This window comes from Stereum hirsutum (assembly GCF_000264905.1).
Source record: "Stereum hirsutum FP-91666 SS1 unplaced genomic scaffold STEHIscaffold_2, whole genome shotgun sequence".
In the NCBI taxonomy this organism is placed as follows: domain Eukaryota; kingdom Fungi; phylum Basidiomycota; class Agaricomycetes; order Russulales; family Stereaceae; genus Stereum; species Stereum hirsutum.
The window spans coordinates 1,608,684-1,627,578 of NW_006763132.1; the positions used below are offsets into that span (position 1 = coordinate 1,608,684).

Below are 18,895 nucleotides of genomic sequence, written 5' to 3' on the forward strand. Positions count from 1 at the left end.
GCAATGGTAACCTCAGCAAAATATCATGGCAGCTACGTCCACCCCACTGTCCTGCAAACCCGAGGTTCGTCCACTGCCCACATATTACCGCGAAACAGCTCTGTTAACATTTCAACTCTGGACGATAGGACGATGGTTACAGTGTCCCCATGACCGTGCCGTATCGGATGCCAGACCTTTTCACTGCTTGGCCCTGGAAGACTACAAGGAACCCACTCTATCTCGAAGCAAAAGCCGATTCAGACGGATGGCTCGCAACCTTTGGAGACTTCTTCCAAAAGTATAAAGATTGTATCCTCGACTGTGACGGAAGTAAGGAGATCATTTATCCCTGCGTACTTACACCCGTAGCTGAATTGTTATCATGCCAAGCTCTGTTCTGCGCCTACGGGCTTCCATCGACTGACAAAGGTGAACATTAACAGCAGTGGTCAAACGGCCTCGGTACTCACACTCTCCGTGATTATCAGAACGACTACGATGCGCAGGGGATGTCAATACTCTCCTCTTCGTCGTCGACGATATTTTGGACTATGAGGACGACGCCACCGTGAAGGAACGCATGAGGATCCTCATGGACGCCATGGAAAACCCATTTAAACCTCGACCTGACGGCGAATGGATTGTAGGAGAGATGACGCGCCAGTCAGTGTTTCAAGCTTCCTTCGTACGGTTGTCTAGCACTGACTCACCAGAAATATCGCACTAGGTTTTGGGAGCGCACCATCAAGGTTTCCAATACGCTTTCACAAGAACGCTTTATGGAGGGCGTCCGCGATTGTATGGCGGGTATGGTCAGAGAGTCACTTGCCCGAAAGGCGTCGCGTCAACACGACAGTATCCATGGCTTTCTGAAGACCCGCAGAGACAGTGCGGGATGCAACCTTGTCTTTGCGCTCTCGGAGCTTGAAGTCGCTGTCCCAGCCGAAGCTATGAAGCACTCCCAGATCCGAGAGCTCATCGCCATAATTCAAGACATTAGTTGTATAGCCAACGTGAGTTGAACCAACACCTCGTTTTCGTCTCACATCGCTGACAGTTCAGGCAGGACACATTTTCCTATCGTCGTGAGCAATCGCGCGGGCGTACCGAGGACAACATCATCACTGTTGTCATGAACAATCTCGGAACCGACATCCCAGGTGCAATCGACTGGGTCGAGAACCACCACAAAGAGCTGATGAAGGAATTCATCGAGAAGCACGACAAGGTACCGAAATGGGGTGAGCCTACCGATTCGAAGGTCAAGAATTACATCGAAAGCTTGGCCGGATGGGTCTGGGCGAATGCGAGGTGGAGCTTCGAATGCAGGCGCTACATGGGAGACGAGGGCATGGAAATCATGGAGAAGTCTCGCTGGGTGCGGGCTATACCCAAGGAACGGATCTGACAGGAATTCTACGCAATGAGATTCACGGATTAGATGGTATATAACCGACTAGACAAAATATAAAGGCTAAAGCACATACAATTCAGCCAACGTTTTATTACGCATTTACGGAGCGTCGGATACACTTGAGAATGACGCCGATACTGTCGTTGGACCAGTACTTGTTGCAAATGTACCCAGTTGTGCAAGATCGTGGTCGTCATCCCCTCATCGGGCGCCCTCAAACCTTTTTATGGGAGTGGAATCCATATCCAACGTGATATGCAAAGTGTTAAGACAGGAGCGATGTGCGAGGCATTAAAAATCGAGAACCGTCAGAGAAGGACCGAGCGCTTCCCGCCAGGTTGGCGCATAAAGTAGGCGTACGTAGGCCCGCAGTGGTCCAGGACACGGAGTTATATGATCAAAAACGTCGTCTTCAACAACGAAGAGGGATGGCATTAACGGAGGCCTTCATACAAATAATGAGGTAACCCGTAACAGTGCGTCTAAATAATCGTCATCGAGGCCAATAGCCACTCAACACTGAATCGGAGTGAACCACATACAACATTACAGGGGCAGGCATGCGAAGCGAGCAGTAGGCAACGAGCAAATCTGCCTTGAGGATCTAGTCCACGGAGCAGGCATGGTGCAGAGGGGAACGAGCAGACAGTAGGCGGAGAAGCCTCATAAAACCGAAGAGGAAAGGTAGAAGCAGTCCGAAGTCGTCCTGACGCGCTCACCAACGATCGCGTCCTCCTCCGTAGCCGCCTCCACCTCCACCTCCACCTCCGCCCCCATAACCTCCGCCTCCTCCGCCACTGTATCCGCGTCCTCCGCCTCCACCGTAGCCGCCACCGCCACCGCGTCCACCGCCGCGTCCACCACCGCCATAACGGCTTCGTCCGCCACCGCCACCAAACGCACCCATCTCCTCGAGCTGGGGAGGGACCTCGGCCTTCGCTTCCTTAAGAATAGCCAAGAGATCGCGCGCCGACTTTGCGTTGTCCGTAGTAAAGTAGGTGAAGGAAGTGCCCTTCAAGCCGGCACGCTAGATGAACAGGATAGTGAGTTGAGAGACCGATAGAGATGAAAGAATATGACAGACCCCTGTACGACCGATACGATGGATGTAATCTTCGCAGTTGTTGGGGAAGTCGTAGTTCTAAGATGATAAATGAGCCTCGTGTTTCTGTGAGGATGGTTGCGAAGCACTTACGATGACGTAGCCAACATCCTTGACATCTGCGCGTAGACCCACGGTACAGCAGATATCAAGGAAGAGAAGGGAGCGGATGACATGCGAATAACACGAGAGATTTCGTCAATAACGACAATACCGAGCGCGACACAAGCGCCACCGACAATGTTCACGATGGAAGCCCAAGTACGAAAACAAACGATACAAGCAGGCATCCGACGTCCATAGTAACGTCCGTCCCAGGGTCACACCTTCAGCCTACCTGCGAGAGGACAGACCGAAGGCAACATCCAAGCTAGAGATCAGGCAAGATGAAGACGTCTTGAGCGCGCATGAAAACGGTTGAGGGGTACACGTATGGCCGGAACACGGTGAAATGTCCAGGTGCTGGTCAGTCCATAACCGCCGACGATAACATCCCCTATAGCGTTCCATCCTTAAGGGGGAGGAGGCCATATACTAGGGGATCCAGCGGGCCATGGAAATCATAGCATACCTCGTTTGTGTGTTCGAATGCGCGCGTAGTCCTTGCTTTACCTGACCTTGCTCCTGGAGGCGACAGCAACCCTAAGACCTGGTAGATGAAAGAAAACGTGCGTGAAGAGAAACCACGAGTCCTTCCCACATACAGAGTATAGAGCACTCGATGCGGTCCATCATACCAGCGCCAGCAGGCTTTCCGTTCACGAAGAACGGAAAGGAGTTTCGTTTGCGACGTGTAGGCTTCTCGACATCTAGTCGGAGCGCTTGCCACCTTTCAAAGAAAAACATACCGAGACCACGAGACGCGACATCTGTCGCAATCAGAATGGGAGAGCGTCCAGCCTTGAATTCACCGAGGACCCAGTCACGTTCGCGCCTGGAGGAGATGTCAGGATAGAAAGAGAGATAGAAATAGAAGACTGAACACGTACTGTTCCTTGTCACCGTGAATGGCGAGAGCCGGCCAGCCGTCTTGGCGGAGGTACTTGGTGATATCGTCCGCGACACGCTTCGTGCCCACGAAGATGAGGACCTTTGCATTCTCGGCACTGATCTGGTCGAGGTGCTTGATCAGTTTGCCTCTCTTCTCAAAATCGCTGCAAATTTCGACGATCTGCTTGATGTTGTGGTTCGCGGTAAGTTCCATGGAACCGATGTTGCACTGAATCATATCCTTCAAGAAATCCTGCAAATAGGTCAAGATCAGCGTGATTCACTGAAGTAGGGATGAAGAGGACATACAGCAGCGAGCTTTTGGACGTCCTTCGGCCAAGTCGCACTGAACATGAGGGTCTGACGGTCTGGTCGAATCTGGCCAATAATTTTGCGGATCTGAGGCTCGAAACCCATGTCGAGCATACGATCAGCCTCGTCCAGAACAAGGTACGTCACACGGCGAAGGTTGGTCTTTTGCGTCTCGAGCATATCAATAAGACGACCGGGCGTAGCGATGACGATCTCAACGCCTCTCTGAAGATCGCGAATTTGAGGGCCTTTTGGGGCACCGCCGTAGATGGCAGTGTTACGGATGCGCGAGTTGGAGCTGCAGGGCGAGCATCAATCAGACACAGGAATGATCCGCTTATGAGTTGATAAGAACGTACCCAAACTTCGTGCATTCCTGCTGAATTTGAACAGCCAATTCACGAGTGGGCGCCAAGACGAGGGCGATGGGGCCGTCGCCGGGCGAAAGGAGAGGTTGACTATCGTGACATATGAGCATCGTTGGCGAACTGTTGGAATGTACGAGACGTCACTTACGCATTGATGTGCAACATGGCGGGGAGAGCGAACGAGATGGTCTTACCACTGCCCGTTTGGGCGATGGCAACGACGTCTCTTCCAGAGAGGGCCATCGGCCACGCCTGACATTGAATCGAGGTGGGTGCAGGGAAACCTTGGGCCTTGATAGATGTCATGAGGTATTCAGGGAACCCGACCTCTTCGAACGAGGTGACCGGTCGAGGAACATTACGCCCTTGTACCTAATCGCCGATAGCATATTAGCACAGAACCTCAGGGATCTGAATATGCTGAAGCCTACCTTGATCTCTTTCGTCCGCCTGAACTCCTCAATTTCGCGGTCGCTGCGAGCAGTGACGCGTTTATCTTCAATGTAGAAGTTTTTCTCGAACGTGGGCGCCTTGTTGTTCGCCCAGTCGATGGTGCGGAGCCCGCCGCCAAGGTCGGCCATCCTGTCGCCTCCACCTCCACCTCCACCGCTCCAACCACCGCCACTTCCTCCTCCGTAGCCACCTCGTCCACCACCACCGCCGCCATACGAACTGTAACCGCCGCCGCCTCCACCGCTGCTGCCACCGCTATAACCGTTGCCGTAATAACTCTGAAATGACGCGTCAAGAAAAGGACGCAGCAGATAGAGCATGAAAACTCACCATTATGTCCGACTATGAAAAGATCGTCTATGAATTTGAGGAGAGGAGAAGAGAGATAAGGGAAAGGGAGGCACGGAGGACGGTGAAGGGGGTGAAGAAAGGAACGAAAAAAACGCTGGCGATACCGGCAATTGATTACAAATACCGCCCGGGGTTCCCACGCTCCTCAAACACGCCACCTTCACGTGGCACACAAACAGACACACGGATGGGAAGTGGTTGTGACGATTGTACCCTCAATTTGTGTAAGATAAGAGGAGTGATAGATAGGACATTGTCGTCAAGTTGCATTTGTGGTATAATATCTGATACTACATTAGAAGATATTGCTCTTGACCTCAAGATGATAGCACCCCAGCTCCTCACGAGAAGCTCAGCAAAACTGCCTCGGTATCATGCACATCCACACCAGCGGTGACAGGGACGGTCGTTACGTTCAGCTGCCCTTGCACCTTCCCGTCTGCCGTCTCATACGTCTGCCCGCCCCACGTCACGCCCGACGTCCCATTCGCAAACCTAAGGCGCGCGCCATCATCAGCATATCCCTCATATATCGGTCACTAGCGCTCAGAAACACTCACGGAATCGATAGCCGTTTCACACTCATCGTGCTCGGTGCGCTACATCCTGGCTGACCTCCCACAAAGCTCGGGACCACATGGACGCTCGCCCTTGCCTTGTCCCCCGTAAACGCGTTCAGATTAATGAACACCGCCCTTGCGAGGTTCCCATTCTCAAAGAACCCGAATCCAGAGACTTGGCTATTATTGACGGTGAGCTCGACGGCCTGGGTGCTTCCCGATGGGCCAATAGCTTCTGCGGTGATGACAGCGGCGTAATATGCACTTTGGATGTGCGGCGCGAGGGGCTTGGAGAGTGTGGATCCGTCCAGGATAGACCGGTTCAGGGTGACGGGTTGAACCTAAGTCAAGAATAGAATGCATACAGACGAATAGAATCGGTAAGGTCGAAATCAGACTTCTGGCCCAGACAAGAGAATCGGGGCAACGCACAAAATTATACTTGTACCCAATCCCCTCGTGGAAGTACAGCCGTTCGATTCCAAGTTGAGAAGCAGTCAGAGTATAATCCAACGCCCAAAGTGCTGCACCGGCAGTGTTGCTGACTCCAGGAGCTCCATGACACGAGTACGAGTTTGTCTCTCCCAAGACGTATGACAAGTTGTTCGACTGCACCACGGAGATGTCGGGCGAGAACTGGGTGAGATTGCTGCGGATGGTCGATTTGGTCATCAAGTCTTGAAGGACACCATTGGAGCCTGAGCAGAAAGAGCCGCTATAGTGATGCTGAGAGATGCTGTGGGAACGTTAACAGTCCGAGTGAGCATCACGACTTGCACAAGGCGAACACGAGGACGAGGGCGGGAGGAGTCGTTGGGAAGATGCTGTGAACGTAGAATGACGGTTGACAGGTGACATACGAAGTGATTTGGGATCCGGGCTGAGAGTTCAGTATACCGTCTGCGATGATGGCTTGCGGTGAGAAACCGGTGGTGGAGTGCGAGGACTCTGCGAAGGCTGCGCCTTGGAAGGGTATGCTCGTTCCGAGGACAGCACTAACTGTAGCCGAAACGTTTTTGGCGAGTCTTGTCCACCTATATGACGATGGTGGAGCACAGAACGACACTTGAGTTATGACAGATATATGGAAGAATTGCGAGCAAGGAAAAGCTCACTCTGAAACGTAGCCTGAAACGTTGAACCCTGAAAACCTATATAAATCGGCCTCATTTCCGACCTCAATCGCCTGGAGAGTGACACCTGCATCTTTAACAGCCGATGAGGCAAAGGCCTGAGCGATCGCTTTAGCTTCCAGTGAGGCCGCAGTGACATTGAAATCGCGCAAGTTGACACCCCAGATGACCTCGGTACCTAGTCGGCGAAGATTCATCGATTTAGTGGACGATATAGTTACTAGACAAATATAGACAGATATACCCGAAGGGAGCATGGAGGCAAGGTCATAGAACCCGTTACCGACGGTGATATTCGTTGCCTCTGGGTATGGCACTGTCGCCGTTATAGCTGGGAAGATATCCTCGGAAACCTGAAGATGAGGTGAGGGTCAACAAAGATCTGGCAATCGATGGGTGCGGACTAACCTGGACAGACGGGTTAAAGTTCGTATGGTCCTCAGAGTCGGCGCCAATCCGAATCCTCGTCGCCTCACCAGACAGGTCTTGCAAATTAGACAACACGTTGAAGTAAAACTCATTTCGTGTGCTAGTGCCAGCCCAGTCCGGCCAACGGTCCTGCTCGATGGAAAAAGAGAGTAAAGAGCGAGATATTCCGGGTGCAGTCGAAGGTGCTGCGATCGGGATAGAGACGTTCACGCCGCCCACAGTCGACTGGAGAGACAGCCAAAGGAGAGTTATCAGCAGAGCCGCGTTCCTGATCATCGTGTCGAGGGGAAAGTGGGGTCGGCAGGTGGGGAAAGCGTACCTCGTCGCGTCGACTTTATATCGGACGGCATTTGAGGGAAGCGAGATGATGGTCGGAGTCCAAAAAAAGCGAAGGGAAACCCACGGGGAGGTTGCGAGTGCTTGGGTGGCGTGGGCACAAAAGGTGAGTAGCACAGAAGCCGTCGTCGTGAGCCAATGAAACGCGACAGCCGCCTTCCTAGATCAGCGTGGCCCAAATATATCCATACCGTACATGGTGCTGTGTTCCTACAACGGCAACCCGCTTGCAGCCCGCGCACATCTCGTATGTTAAGCTTGTTCTCCGCTCACTTTGCCTCGAGACTTCGTGTTCGGACAGTGTGGCTCTGAAACCCATGCTACCCGAGCACACGCATTGGAATTGGTGGAGTTTCCTGCTGGAGGTTGATCGTAACCACGGGAGTCGTACCGGGAAAGCAGCACTCTAACATAACCTACAAAGGGTCAACGTGACGTGAGCGACATCTGAGAAGGATCCTTCTCAGCAAAGACCCTTTTGGCAACAGGGGCGGGAGCCCGAGCTTGATAGGTGTCTGTAAGCGACGCGCGCATCAGAGTATTCTGTTGAGAGTATGAAATGAAGGTGCTGAAGATAAGTTACCCAAGGATTTAGTCTGGCCAACACCCCAAGGACGTTCGCTTCACTTCCTACCTCGGAGCCGCTAGGGATGCGGTGAGAAGGATACGTGATGTATCGGTCGAGTTCTAGCTTTGGCTGAATCGAACGGCAGAAGATGAATATAAAGTAGCATCGTGTTTGGAATACAAAATGAAAGGTTCCAGTTCCATGAATCCGATACAGCAGTTCACCGCGTCTGTAAAGTCCTCCCACTGGTAGGCCAGGTTCGATGTAAGTGAGAGTGTCCAATGCGACAAGTTCCGAAGATGCGCACCTCGCAGTCTTCCGCTCCGTAGCAACTTCCGTCTTTGCTCTGTTCAAAACCTTCTGGAACTCAGCCACGCGATGCCGCATCCGCGAATGCATGTACGCCTTCGAACATTTGATGTGGTAGTGCAGGTAGTCCCTAAACAGTTGGATATGCGAGATGGTGGCGGCCGATACGGTAGGACTCGCGAAGTGGCGGGGGAAGAGGACAAATGTAACATAGCCAATGTCTTCATGGGATTGAAGTCCGGGTACGTGCTGGATTTCGAGGGGAGGATTACGGTTGGAGTATAACACTTGGGGAGCGTTCTGGATGGTGGGCAGACGCCTGGCGTCGACGAATTCCTGTATTTTGAACTCATTTATGATCAAGGTCTTGACGAGAAGGCAAGCTGATCTTACCTGAAGGAAGACTTTGCCAAAGATGCGGTCCGTCTCCTCGCGGAAGACGGTCGAGAAGATGACTGTTACGCGATCTTTGGCGGCTTGAACAAAGATGGCCTCCTCGTCGCGATAGTGCAAGACCATCAGTTCGCCTTGTTCCTGTCCCGACGCATCCAGTTCCTTCTGGGTAGTGAAGGCGCGTTCAAATGGCCCGGCCAGTGCGTTCCGCTTCAAGAGGGAGATAGACTTGATGAAGTTCTCCCTCTCCTCTGCGACACAAATAAGACCGGTGTCAAGTGATTCTATGGTTTTGGGAGACAGCTTACCTCCTTCTGGGGGAGCCTGCTCGAGATCGATCTGGAGACTGACGCTATACTCCGGCTCTGGCTGTGCCTGGAGGAGAGACCCGTACTCGCGTTGGAGGATGTCCATAGCACCGTACTGCACTAGCTCATCCCAGCAGCGGATGTGCATGGAGAGAAGAAGAGCCGTCTTCCGTTCTAGCGTTTTGAGATTGAAACGAACACCATCGTAGTCTACGAACTGAACTTCGACCGAGCTCGGTCTGCGCTGGGGTTAGAGACAGCCTCACAAGAGGACGGTTTCGACACACTTTATGAATTTCTCTGCAAGAGTGTTTTGAATAATGTAGTTGTGAGACTGTAAGAGATACAGTGTGAATATCTGGATAAAGCAGCGGAAACGGTAAGCTTACTTCGAGCAGGATCATGGCGGGCGTGAAGGGTGTCTAGTGCTATAAGCGATGCGATCATAGGGCCGACTACAGAGAGCAAGCCAAATAACCGTAAGCAACCTTAACCCTCCAATTTCCAGACATCCACCACGCTAAATTCTCGCAGCGGATACTGTCCCTCGCACACTCTCCAATATGGGTCCGCACCATTCTCTTTCGTCACAGATGTATAGAAGACTGACATGTCCATCATGCAGCGCCGAAAAAACAGCAAAAAATGTCTCTAAATGAGTTCCTGGGGGATACCAGTGAGTGCTCTGCTCGCAGGCCCATTCATCATCGAACAATATTCTTAGTCTTTCTGCTTTAACAGCCCTGGGATCATGGGCAGATGAGATGGACGCTCTGCCTACTGCTCGTGCGCTCTTTTTATCCTCATCGTTCTGACAAGGATCCTTACACGGTAATACCACAGCCTCTGGAAGAGCTGACGATGATCGTGGTGGAAGAAGAGGAGATGATTTCCTTTCCTCGAGGCGTGCGTGCTCCCATCAACTTTACAGTCCTATCCTAATCGCTAAAAGCACGGTGTACAGCGGACAGAGGAGACAGGCAGATGTTCCCGCCCCGCGAGGATATCCCGTTGCCCACCCAGCCTCCTTACACGGCCTTCATCGGTAATCTTGCCTTCGATCTTACTGAACAAGATTTGGAAAGCTTCTTCGGATCCTTCCAGGTGCATTTCCACATAAATCCTATCCTTTTTCGATTGCTCAATGAGTATCTGTCCCTCAGGTCAAAAATGTGAAGGTGATCAAGGACAGGGATGAACGTCCCAAAGGTTTCGGTTACGTAGAGTTTGAAGGACTGGACGATTTGAAGGGCGCTCTTGCTCAGTCCGGCACAGTGCGTACATTCATCCCGTCGTCTCTCTTTGCTCATCAGACCCACTCGACTGCCCGTTTCCACAGTCTTTGTCAGGCCGCACGATTCGTGTAAGCGTCGCCGAACCACGTAAGTTTCTCCTACATTCATAATGGCGTCTTCCACTAACTCCCGTCTCTACAGCCAAGGAACGTGGCGGTTTCGGCGGAGGAGGTTTCGGCGGAGACGACTCAAAATTCGCAGAGCCTTGGCGTCGTGCTGGTCCCCTCCCTGATCTCCCGGATTCACGGGACTCCTCCCGTCGTCGTTACGACAGCTCGACTGGTCCAGGTCCTCGCGAGCCTCCACCTCCCTCCCTCGCTGATAATGCCGACCAGTGGCGATCAAGCCGAAGAGGTCCTCCACCTCCACCACCAGAAGCTGAGGGCCCACCGAAGCGTCGTGGATTCTTTGCCGGTGATGGACCAAGTAACGCCGATAAGGAGGATAAATGGACTATTGGCGGTAAGTTCGAGCCGAGCAAAAATAGTGAAGAAGGCTCGAGAGGCGGATTTGGCGGGGGAGGGTTCAGGGGGAGAGGAGAAGGTATGGGCCCACCAAAAGAACCGTCGCCTGTGGCCGAAGAGAAAAACTGGAGGAGCGCTACTAGGCCTCCGATTTCGCGACAAAGTACTTCGCGTGAGTCAAACCGTATCTTCTTCATTGATTTCATGTACACGTCTGATACTTTGATAACTTCTGAAAGCCAACTCCTCCACCCCTCCTACTCCCCAGATGGGTCGTCGGAAACTCGAGCTCCTGCCCCGTTCCGGCGCACCTTCGGGCGCATCGTCCCCGCTCTCTTCACCCAAAATGCAGAATGCCACTGCGAACACCGCCCATCGATCAAATCCCTTTGGTGCTGCCAAGTATGACCCAATAAATTTCCTGCAATCGGGACGATTCTGACGATTCCGACTGTTGTGACTTTCTCTTTCCACAGACCCGTTGATGTGACCGCAAGAGAGAACGCTGTCGCAGAACGACTCGAAAAAGATCGTGAGGCGATCAAAGAACGCGCCACCCACGCCCCCGTGTCCCGCACCACCTCCCGCACCGGCGTCGAACGAGGCCAAACGCCCAGGTCACCTCCGGCCAGCGTAGGCGGTAGTGTCTCTGTCCCTCCTTCGCCGAGGGTTGCCACCGCTGCTGCGAACGTGAGGCCGACGTTCAGCTTCGCCGCGGCCGCCAGTGCGAAGAAGGCAGAGGAGGCAGCAGAAAAGGCGAGCAAGGCAGACGAAGGAGCTGCGCAGAAGGAGGTGGGTGAGCAGGGGCCGGAGGTGAAGGACGTGACGGAGCAGCTTGGGGAGGTGACGATCTGAGCAGATCCGTACTATTGACTTGCCGGTTGTACAACGTCCGTTCGAACTAGGGAATGCCTTATCGGCAACAACCTAATGGTCGACCTCCAATTGTTTATTTTATAAATTTTCTTGCACCTCCCTCTGGTCTCTATGCTTCGCTTTCAGTCCATTGCTTGTCTTGTCCTTTCGTCACCCTCTCCCCCTCCAGCCTGCTCCGGCGCACAAGTTTACCTCCTCTTTACGTTCATCAGCGGCCCACTTGCCTTACCTGCACACGCCGTTTCGATCCCTTTTCGCCCAAAATAAGGGGTTTGGCCATATGATACTTCTGATCTTCGTTCTATATGTCTATTGTCCCCTCTCTGCCTTCCCCCTTGAACCATTCGCCGGTCAGTTCGATTGTCACTCATCATGCATGCCATGTGTAGCCCTTTTCTCAGGTCTCTGTTTTTTGTTGCGAATATTATGCATTCCTGATCGTTGCTGTCAGTCCTACTGTTGTTTCGTTCGATGCTCTGTTGAATCTTTTGCTCGCTCATATTTTGGTAGCACAATGTCTCTTCATCTCTTGACCATCTCACGGTTCGGAAGTACAGCGTTCGATATATACAGGGGAGCGTGTAGCAGAGAAGGGAGTAAAATATTATCCATCGCACATCATGTATGTATATAACTATGGCCTATTTCCCGTCCCTTTTGCAACTCGTCCCTTCTCAAATTTATCCTGTAGCAGTGACAACGGTCAAGGTGAAGGATGACATGGATGTTTGTACAACTCGATTCCGCACAGCAGCCGTAACATGTATATTTCAATGGGGCGTCGGTCAAAATACAGCCTAGTCCAGTTTTCTGGCGAGTCCCTACTCGTGCTCGTGTTTATAGTGGATCTTATCAGAATGTTTCAAAAAGGAGAATGATCATGGTTGGGCTGTAGGACGACTACTACTCTCGATCTCTCTGAGGAAAAGGAGCCACCGACAAGCCCCTCCTTGCCCACTCATCGACAGCTCCCATCCCCCACCAAACTGTCCACCCCATAGTCCACACCCAGCCCATCCAGCCCCCCACCTTACCCCACCCAAGCCATTCCTCCCAAACACCCTCCAACACGACACCAACGCCCATCATGACGAAAAACATCCCCACCGGACTAATTACCTCAAACACAGGCTCCGACGAGTCAGTCCTCCTTCCCAATCCATACAGCCCCCAATCATGGATCAACCCAGACAGCACGAACGCACCCATCACCGCGCCCGGCTTGCCGAATATCTGACGGACAGGATTCGAGCCCAGGGTGACGACTGTGCGACGGAGGGATTGGTGCCACCTTTTGCCCCAAAACTCTGCGAGACTGGTCGATAAGTACGGACGGTCCGAGAACGGTGGCCATTCAGATGTGGATTTTCCGAATAATAGGCATGAGGTGACAGTGCCGAAGAGGTAGGCACTATCCATGACGGCGTAGCTGAATATGCCAGTCATCAATGTCGTCCAGATTGCGTAGATGTAACGGGTGAAAGGAGGGAGAGAGGGGTCGAAGATGCTGGTGCCGCCTTTGGGGTCGATTGCTGGGCATGTGAACTGGATGGAATAGACCGCGACGCCAGTAATAGACAGTTTGAGGAGCAAGGATAGGATGAGGTCTGCAACGGAGCGAGGGGGGACCTTTGGGAACGGGTCGCGCGACCATGACCAGCCGATGCCACGTTGATTGCCGGCGAGATCGACTGCATCTTCAAATAGTTGGCGAACGCTTGGTGAGCTCGGTTCGGACAAGTTGACGCCCAGTCTGAGTCGCCGGTAAGGTTTCGAGGCGAATGTCCACTCGATCACTCGGAGGAGCATACTGAGTACCGCAGTCTAAAAAAGTAGTCGCCGTAAGAACAAAACCCTTATGTATTGGCTGCACGATATTGACGCAAAGCAACTCACCACGAACAAATAGTCGAAAATACGGAACCTCTCGACGTCCTCCCTCCCCACCACATATGCTATCCGCGCTGAGAGACTATACTCTATAACGGCATGCCAAACAGACCAAATCATAACTGAAAGGAAGATTAACTTCCATGCGAGAGTTCGTGGAAGCTGCACGAGTATAGCCTGAACGATGTAACAAACGAAGATGGGTGCAGCCGCAGAGAACGTCAGCGGTTGACGCTGGGCTGGGTTCGGAACGGTGGGCAGCATAGGTAAAATCGTATTCGAGACCAGTCCTGTAAAGCCCATGAAGGTTGATAAGGCGTCCGATACTAGAAAAGAGGAAAATCAGGTCGAGACCGGGGAGAGGTATATGCCAGTGTATGTCACGGTGGGTGTCGTGATTGGAGCGACCCGCATCGACAGAATCAATCACTCTACTGATACACCCTGGCTCTCACGAACCCGCCAAAATCCCCATATACCTGAGTACTTGACGTAAGTCCGTGTGGCCATGAGCATGAAACAGGCCGCCCAACGAACCAAACAACTCCCCAACTTTGATGAGCGTGTAGAGCCCAAGAAGCGCCCGAGCTTGTTTTCTACTACTAGTAGTAGTATACAATCGCAAAGAAGAGCGATAGTAAGAAGCTGGCTATCTGCAAATGCAAACGCAACTAAGAACAGAGGTAAGGCAGTACTGCCTCTAAACAATTCACTTTAGTACTAGCGACTCGGAGGAAGAGTTCGGCGTCTGAGCAACGTTTGAGAGCGAGCAGAAGTGTAAGTCAATACAGGTCGATCTATTAGCATCATCATTAGCGAACTGGAGGCGCGTCATGCAGGCTAGTCAGGAGGGGGCTAAAAAGAGCATCAGGTAGAAGGGATTCAAGCCCTGCTCGACTGGAAACTCGAGGGAGAGATTCTGGATGCGCCACACTACGCCAGTCATCGGTCATTGCCGGTGTGGCGCTACATTCTTTCATCCTTCTTCACCTCAGAGCCTCTCGTCGCTCTGCATGCATAGTCAGAGGACCCTCCACGAGGCAAATAAGCGTGGAAGATATAGCACTACTGTGATGCGGAGCACCGAGAAGCTCGCCTAGAAGAGGTGCACGCTTTGCTGCGTAGTATTAGGGTGATGATTGCGAAGAAACGCGTACGATATAGCCGTGTAGGTATGTAAGTTTCAATACCGTGAGCAAGTAAAAGCAACCAAGGCGAAGACGAGGAAGAAAAGCCAAGAGCTGCGCAAAATAACCTGAAGTCCGAGCTAATCGAATAAAACCAGCATCACGACAAGAAACGCACACCAAGCCAACATTCAGATAAACATCCTTTCAACCGTGAAACCCTCCTGGACCTTTGTTTCAGAAGAGGCCTTCAACCCACCTCTGAATTGTATGCAAAGGATCGATAGGGTGAAATCATAAGACATGACAGAATAGTGGTATATAATAGTTGAGCAAGTAAGGTTGTGGGTCGTAAAAGGTCTGGTTTAAGCAAGACCGAGACAAATACAAAAAGAACGGGTTCAGTGTATGAGAGAGCGAGTACGGAATGATAAGATAGTTTGGGGAGCAGAAAAAGAGAGGAAGCGAGAGTCTGTGTAGAGAGAGCGCGAGTAAGCAAATCGGGAAAAGAGAAAACAAACAAGAAAATATATGTGATCATCATGATCCAACGCCACGTAAGATTCTCGTGAGATGTACCACACCGCCTAATATAACGCCCTTATCTCACCAGGAGGTAGCCCGAAAGTTTCCCGCACGAACGTTCAGCTGTGATGCTAGCAGCTGCCGCCGCCGACACCTGCAAGTGTCGCCGCCACCAACCGAGGCTTTCGGGGTTACAATCACATAATGATGCAGAAGCCCCTGGATTTCTTTCTCTTCTTTGGTGGCTCGTGCGGATATCGCTTCATCATCTGCCTGATGAGATCCTCGAATACATTCTTGACCTGCCAGTTCTTCTTGGCTGAGGTCTCGTAGAAGGGCAGACCCCACCGGGTCGAGAGTTCTTGGATTGTTGAGCGCTGGACTTCACGTTCGTTCGCGAGGTCGAGTTTGGTGCCGACGACGACTATTGGGACATTCTGTGGAATGATGATGATGGTCAGGCGTAGATGGGGATGCAGGGTAATGATGGGGGACGCACGCTGTTCTCCCCCTTGACCTTGTATATTTGTTGTCGTAAGCTGTCGATTTCCGAGATGCTGGCCTCCTGCGTCAAACTGGTGACGAAAACGATGTCAGGGTCTGAGCATCAGCTTCGTACTCAAGAATATACTGACCTGAAGACGAGAATGAAGCCGCGACCTGACTACGAAAATGTGCGGGTCAGCGGGAGGAAGGCGTTGCATGGAAGAGTGGCAAATGCTGACCTTGATGTAGGTCTCATTCAAAGCGATAAATTGCTCTGCGCCTGCGGTATCCAATATCTCGAGCTAAACGATGAGACTTTTAGTCAATATTCCTGTCGAGCGCCCAGAATATCGAGTCGAGGGAATGATTGTAACTCACAGCAACGGGGATGCCATCGACGTTCACAGTGGTACGGTATTCCTCTAAGAAAAAATGACTGAGTCGTACGGAACGGAATACGAAGAGCAGCGGACGAGACGTACCTTCAATAGTGGGGTCGTAATTCTCTACAAACTCGTCGCGTACAAAGCGCACAGTTAGAGCGGATTTGCCGACACCTCCGGCTTAGATGATGGCATCGTTAAGCGAAGTGTTGCAAGGATGTGAGAATATTGTGGCGAAGGGATATGTTGCGAAAGTATGCTTACCTCCGAGAACGACGGTGTTGAATTCGCGCATTGGAGGGACAGGGAGATGAGTTCAGACGCAGTACATCCGGCCAGGCTGGCGTGAGGGACGACGTGGGCGACGACGAGCACGTTAGCGTACACGAGGGCGATGGGAGGAACGAGGATGAACTGCGACGCTTTATTCGACCTTTCCACTCTGCGCGCGAAGGCACAGCAACCGGCGTCCATGTGGCCTCCGTATCGACCGTTGCCGCCGGTTGTCCGACCTTGTCCGTCGGTTGTCACGACAGTCACGCGGTGACTCTCTGTGATTGCTGTGACTGTGACTCCTTTCATTCGCGTTCGCGCTCCACTTGAACTTGTTCACGAACGGACAGAAGGGCTGCAACGATGGTCCGACCAAGAGTCTTTTTCGACTTTGCTGTGGATGGTGCGCCTGTAGGAAGGTGAGTACAACAATGGACCTTTCTTATGTTTTCGTGTTGAAACTGTTTATTAGAGTCATCTTTGAGCTCTACAATGATGTGGTCCCCAAGACGGCCGAAAAGTATGACCTGGATTCTTCTCTGCTATCAGAAGACCAAACTAATAACATGGTATCTTCTAGCTTCCGGGCATTATGCACTGGCGAGAAGGGCGTTTCCCCGCTGTCAGACCGCCCGTTGTACTATAAGAATAGTATTATTCACCGTTCGATCGCAGACTTCATGATCCAAGGCGGAGGTAGGCTCCTGCTTCCATATACTCCCCTCGACCATTCTGACGTACAATTCGACGCCTAGATTTCACCAAGCGAAATGGTATGGGTGGAGAGTCCATCTACGGTGGCCCGTTTGCGGACGAAGACCTCTCTATCCCACTAGATGCTCCAGGGTATGCAGCTTATCATAAGCACTGTCATTATATGGCTCATCTCCTCCGCAGACTTCTTTGCATGGCGAATAAGGGGCCTAACACCAACGGGTCCCAGTTTTTTGTTACCCTACGTGACTGTCCACATCTGAACGGTATGACATCACCTTTGTCCCTCCATCTACGTAACCTCTGATCCTTGACCCTTTCAGGCAAACACGTCGTATTCGGCAAAGTCATTCGCGGATACGACGAAGTCATTCTCAAGGTCGCCGACGTCCCCGTCGACGGAAAAGACCGTCCGACCGTGCCGGTCACAATCTCCAACTGTGGCGAGCTCGAGCTGCGAAAGAAGCCTGAAGCACCTGCGCCAACAGCAGCTCGTGCGTCCTCCTCCCTTTCCCCTTCCTCGTCCGATGGCGTTTCATGGTCTCCTACCTCGATCTCATCATCTCCACCACCTTCTCCCCCGCGTCTGTCTCCCCCGCGCTTGTCCCCACCACGTTTCTCCGGATCGAACATCTCGCCACCGCGTTTATCCCCTCCTCGCGTTGGACCACCCCGTGTCTCGCCACCCCGCGTTACCCCCTCCAAACTGACACCATCCCGTCTATCTCCTCCCCGTTTCTCCGCCAATTCTACACTTCCTCGTCATTGATGATCCGCCGACACCATCCCGAATAGACAAGTCGAAAAGCGCAGCCGAATCCGACTCCGATGAAGATTCAGACCGTGATCGTAAACATCGCAAATCCAAGCGCCGACACCGTTCCGATTCTCGTTCCAGATCCCGCTCACCCGCAGACTCCGAAGACGAAGACGAGCGAGAGCGCAAACGGCGCAAGCGTGAACGTAAGGCCAAGCGCAAGCTTCGGAAGGAGAAAGAACGTGGTCGTACGGATGCTGACGGCAAGAAGGACGAGGTCGTCGGTGAAGGGGGTGAGAGGAAGGAGACGGAGGAGGAGTATGATGCGAGGTTGGAGAGGGAGGAGAAGGAGAGGATAGAGGCGGCGCGGAAGAGGGAGTTGGAGAGGATCGCGAGGAGGGCGAAGGAGGATGCTGAGAGGGAAGCGAATGCCGGTGGAGGTGTTAGGTTCAAGGGTACGTGATCGCGCTTTCTCTGTGTTTCGCCCGGGGCTAACGTTCTGTCTTTGTTGTCCGTTAGGGAGAGGCAAGATGAAGTACGTCGACCCGGAACTGAACCACAGCCGTCGGTGAAAACTCAAACCCAAACTTGGGACCCGTCTCGCTTTGAACCAAAGCCCGCATTCCTCTTCCCTTCCTCGCTTTTCTGCTCATTTTCTTGAAATGACGATATATGGACCATCTACCTCCTCGTTATTTTCTTGTTGTCTTAGCTGAATGCTCTTGCTGTCCGCTTTAATGCATACCCAATACTGATCAACCCCGCTCTGCGATCAAAATACGTTACCGATTCATTCAACTCCAAACCTCAACCTGTCGCAGAGCTAGAGTCATAGTTATGGAATATGAAAACTGCCCCCCGGAATATCCTCTTTGCGACTGTTGCCAACGTTGAAGCAGCTTATAATTGCGTCCAAGAAGGGTATTCGTCCAAGACAACTGATAGGTATACAGTAGCTGCCATGCGCAGGCCAATGTCCGAATTGCTTCAAAGTTTAGGGGAATCCCCAGAAGATTAGGCATATGTAAAACAAGATCCGCAGAAAAAAGCTAAGTACTAGTCCGATGAGTAGATAGGTATCGAATGAAAGAAAGAAA

General features: G+C 52.2%; 8 protein-coding genes across 8 annotated transcripts; 3 read left to right on the plus strand and 5 right to left on the minus strand.

Annotated features, from left to right (window-relative positions):
* Nucleotides 1-167: 167 nt before the first annotated feature.
* STEHIDRAFT_50042 (terpenoid synthase) lies at nucleotides 168-1,390 on the plus strand (the record flags this gene model as incomplete). Its single annotated transcript, XM_007299331.1, has 4 exons — nucleotides 168-312; nucleotides 471-645; nucleotides 710-995; nucleotides 1,049-1,390. 4 exons carry the CDS (start codon nucleotides 168-170, stop codon nucleotides 1,388-1,390), a joined length of 948 nt encoding a protein of 315 aa, XP_007299393.1.
* Nucleotides 1,391-2,111: 721 nt separating this feature from the next.
* On the minus strand, nucleotides 2,112-4,749 carry STEHIDRAFT_49882 (DEAD-domain-containing protein; the record flags this gene model as incomplete). Its single annotated transcript, XM_007299317.1, has 10 exons — nucleotides 2,112-2,185; nucleotides 2,231-2,423; nucleotides 2,481-2,537; nucleotides 2,592-2,617; nucleotides 3,347-3,432; nucleotides 3,488-3,741; nucleotides 3,798-4,098; nucleotides 4,160-4,258; nucleotides 4,317-4,540; nucleotides 4,600-4,749. The coding sequence occupies 10 exons, from the start codon at nucleotides 4,747-4,749 to the stop codon at nucleotides 2,112-2,114; spliced, it is 1,464 nt and encodes a 487-aa protein (XP_007299379.1).
* A 564-nt stretch (nucleotides 4,750-5,313) lies between these two features.
* Nucleotides 5,314-7,370, minus strand: STEHIDRAFT_128057 (uncharacterized protein; the record flags this gene model as incomplete). The annotated part of the gene is made up of 7 exons (XM_007299813.1): nucleotides 5,314-5,467; nucleotides 5,533-5,873; nucleotides 5,965-6,268; nucleotides 6,393-6,566; nucleotides 6,648-6,843; nucleotides 6,910-7,018; nucleotides 7,074-7,370. 7 exons carry the CDS (start codon nucleotides 7,368-7,370, stop codon nucleotides 5,314-5,316), a joined length of 1,575 nt encoding a protein of 524 aa, XP_007299875.1.
* Nucleotides 7,371-8,137: 767 nt separating this feature from the next.
* On the minus strand, nucleotides 8,138-9,418 carry STEHIDRAFT_72788 (arp2/3 complex subunit). The gene is made up of 6 exons (XM_007299384.1): nucleotides 9,398-9,418; nucleotides 9,296-9,342; nucleotides 9,009-9,247; nucleotides 8,701-8,951; nucleotides 8,306-8,643; nucleotides 8,138-8,243 (listed from the first exon to the last, which is right to left on the minus strand). The coding sequence occupies exons 1-6, from the start codon at nucleotides 9,410-9,412 to the stop codon at nucleotides 8,219-8,221; spliced, it is 915 nt and encodes a 304-aa protein (XP_007299446.1). The 5' UTR covers nucleotides 9,413-9,418; the 3' UTR covers nucleotides 8,138-8,218.
* Nucleotides 9,419-9,543: 125 nt separating this feature from the next.
* On the plus strand, nucleotides 9,544-12,294 carry STEHIDRAFT_72790 (uncharacterized protein). Its single transcript, XM_007299385.1, has 10 exons — nucleotides 9,544-9,575; nucleotides 9,634-9,684; nucleotides 9,750-9,794; nucleotides 9,852-9,914; nucleotides 9,973-10,112; nucleotides 10,172-10,282; nucleotides 10,348-10,390; nucleotides 10,445-10,939; nucleotides 11,007-11,169; nucleotides 11,244-12,294. Exons 1-10 carry the CDS (start codon nucleotides 9,572-9,574, stop codon nucleotides 11,620-11,622), a joined length of 1,494 nt encoding a protein of 497 aa, XP_007299447.1. The 5' UTR covers nucleotides 9,544-9,571; the 3' UTR covers nucleotides 11,623-12,294.
* Nucleotides 12,295-12,546: 252 nt separating this feature from the next.
* STEHIDRAFT_136910 (uncharacterized protein) lies at nucleotides 12,547-13,883 on the minus strand (the record flags this gene model as incomplete). Its single annotated transcript, XM_007299814.1, has 2 exons — nucleotides 13,540-13,883; nucleotides 12,547-13,467 (listed from the first exon to the last, which is right to left on the minus strand). The coding sequence occupies exons 1-2, from the start codon at nucleotides 13,834-13,836 to the stop codon at nucleotides 12,547-12,549; spliced, it is 1,218 nt and encodes a 405-aa protein (XP_007299876.1). The 5' UTR covers nucleotides 13,837-13,883.
* An 846-nt stretch (nucleotides 13,884-14,729) lies between these two features.
* Nucleotides 14,730-16,462, minus strand: STEHIDRAFT_91025 (uncharacterized protein). The gene is made up of 7 exons (XM_007299792.1): nucleotides 16,319-16,462; nucleotides 16,154-16,234; nucleotides 16,050-16,093; nucleotides 15,911-15,973; nucleotides 15,821-15,849; nucleotides 15,685-15,760; nucleotides 14,730-15,622 (listed from the first exon to the last, which is right to left on the minus strand). Exons 1-7 carry the CDS (start codon nucleotides 16,347-16,349, stop codon nucleotides 15,383-15,385), a joined length of 564 nt encoding a protein of 187 aa, XP_007299854.1. The 5' UTR covers nucleotides 16,350-16,462; the 3' UTR covers nucleotides 14,730-15,382.
* A 192-nt stretch (nucleotides 16,463-16,654) lies between these two features.
* STEHIDRAFT_118235 (uncharacterized protein) lies at nucleotides 16,655-18,654 on the plus strand. The gene is made up of 7 exons (XM_007299815.1): nucleotides 16,655-16,746; nucleotides 16,800-16,847; nucleotides 16,908-17,023; nucleotides 17,083-17,173; nucleotides 17,225-17,307; nucleotides 17,365-18,253; nucleotides 18,318-18,654. Exons 1-6 carry the CDS (start codon nucleotides 16,691-16,693, stop codon nucleotides 17,808-17,810), a joined length of 840 nt encoding a protein of 279 aa, XP_007299877.1. The 5' UTR covers nucleotides 16,655-16,690; the 3' UTR covers nucleotides 17,811-18,253; nucleotides 18,318-18,654.
* The last annotated feature ends 241 nt before the right edge of the window (nucleotides 18,655-18,895 follow it).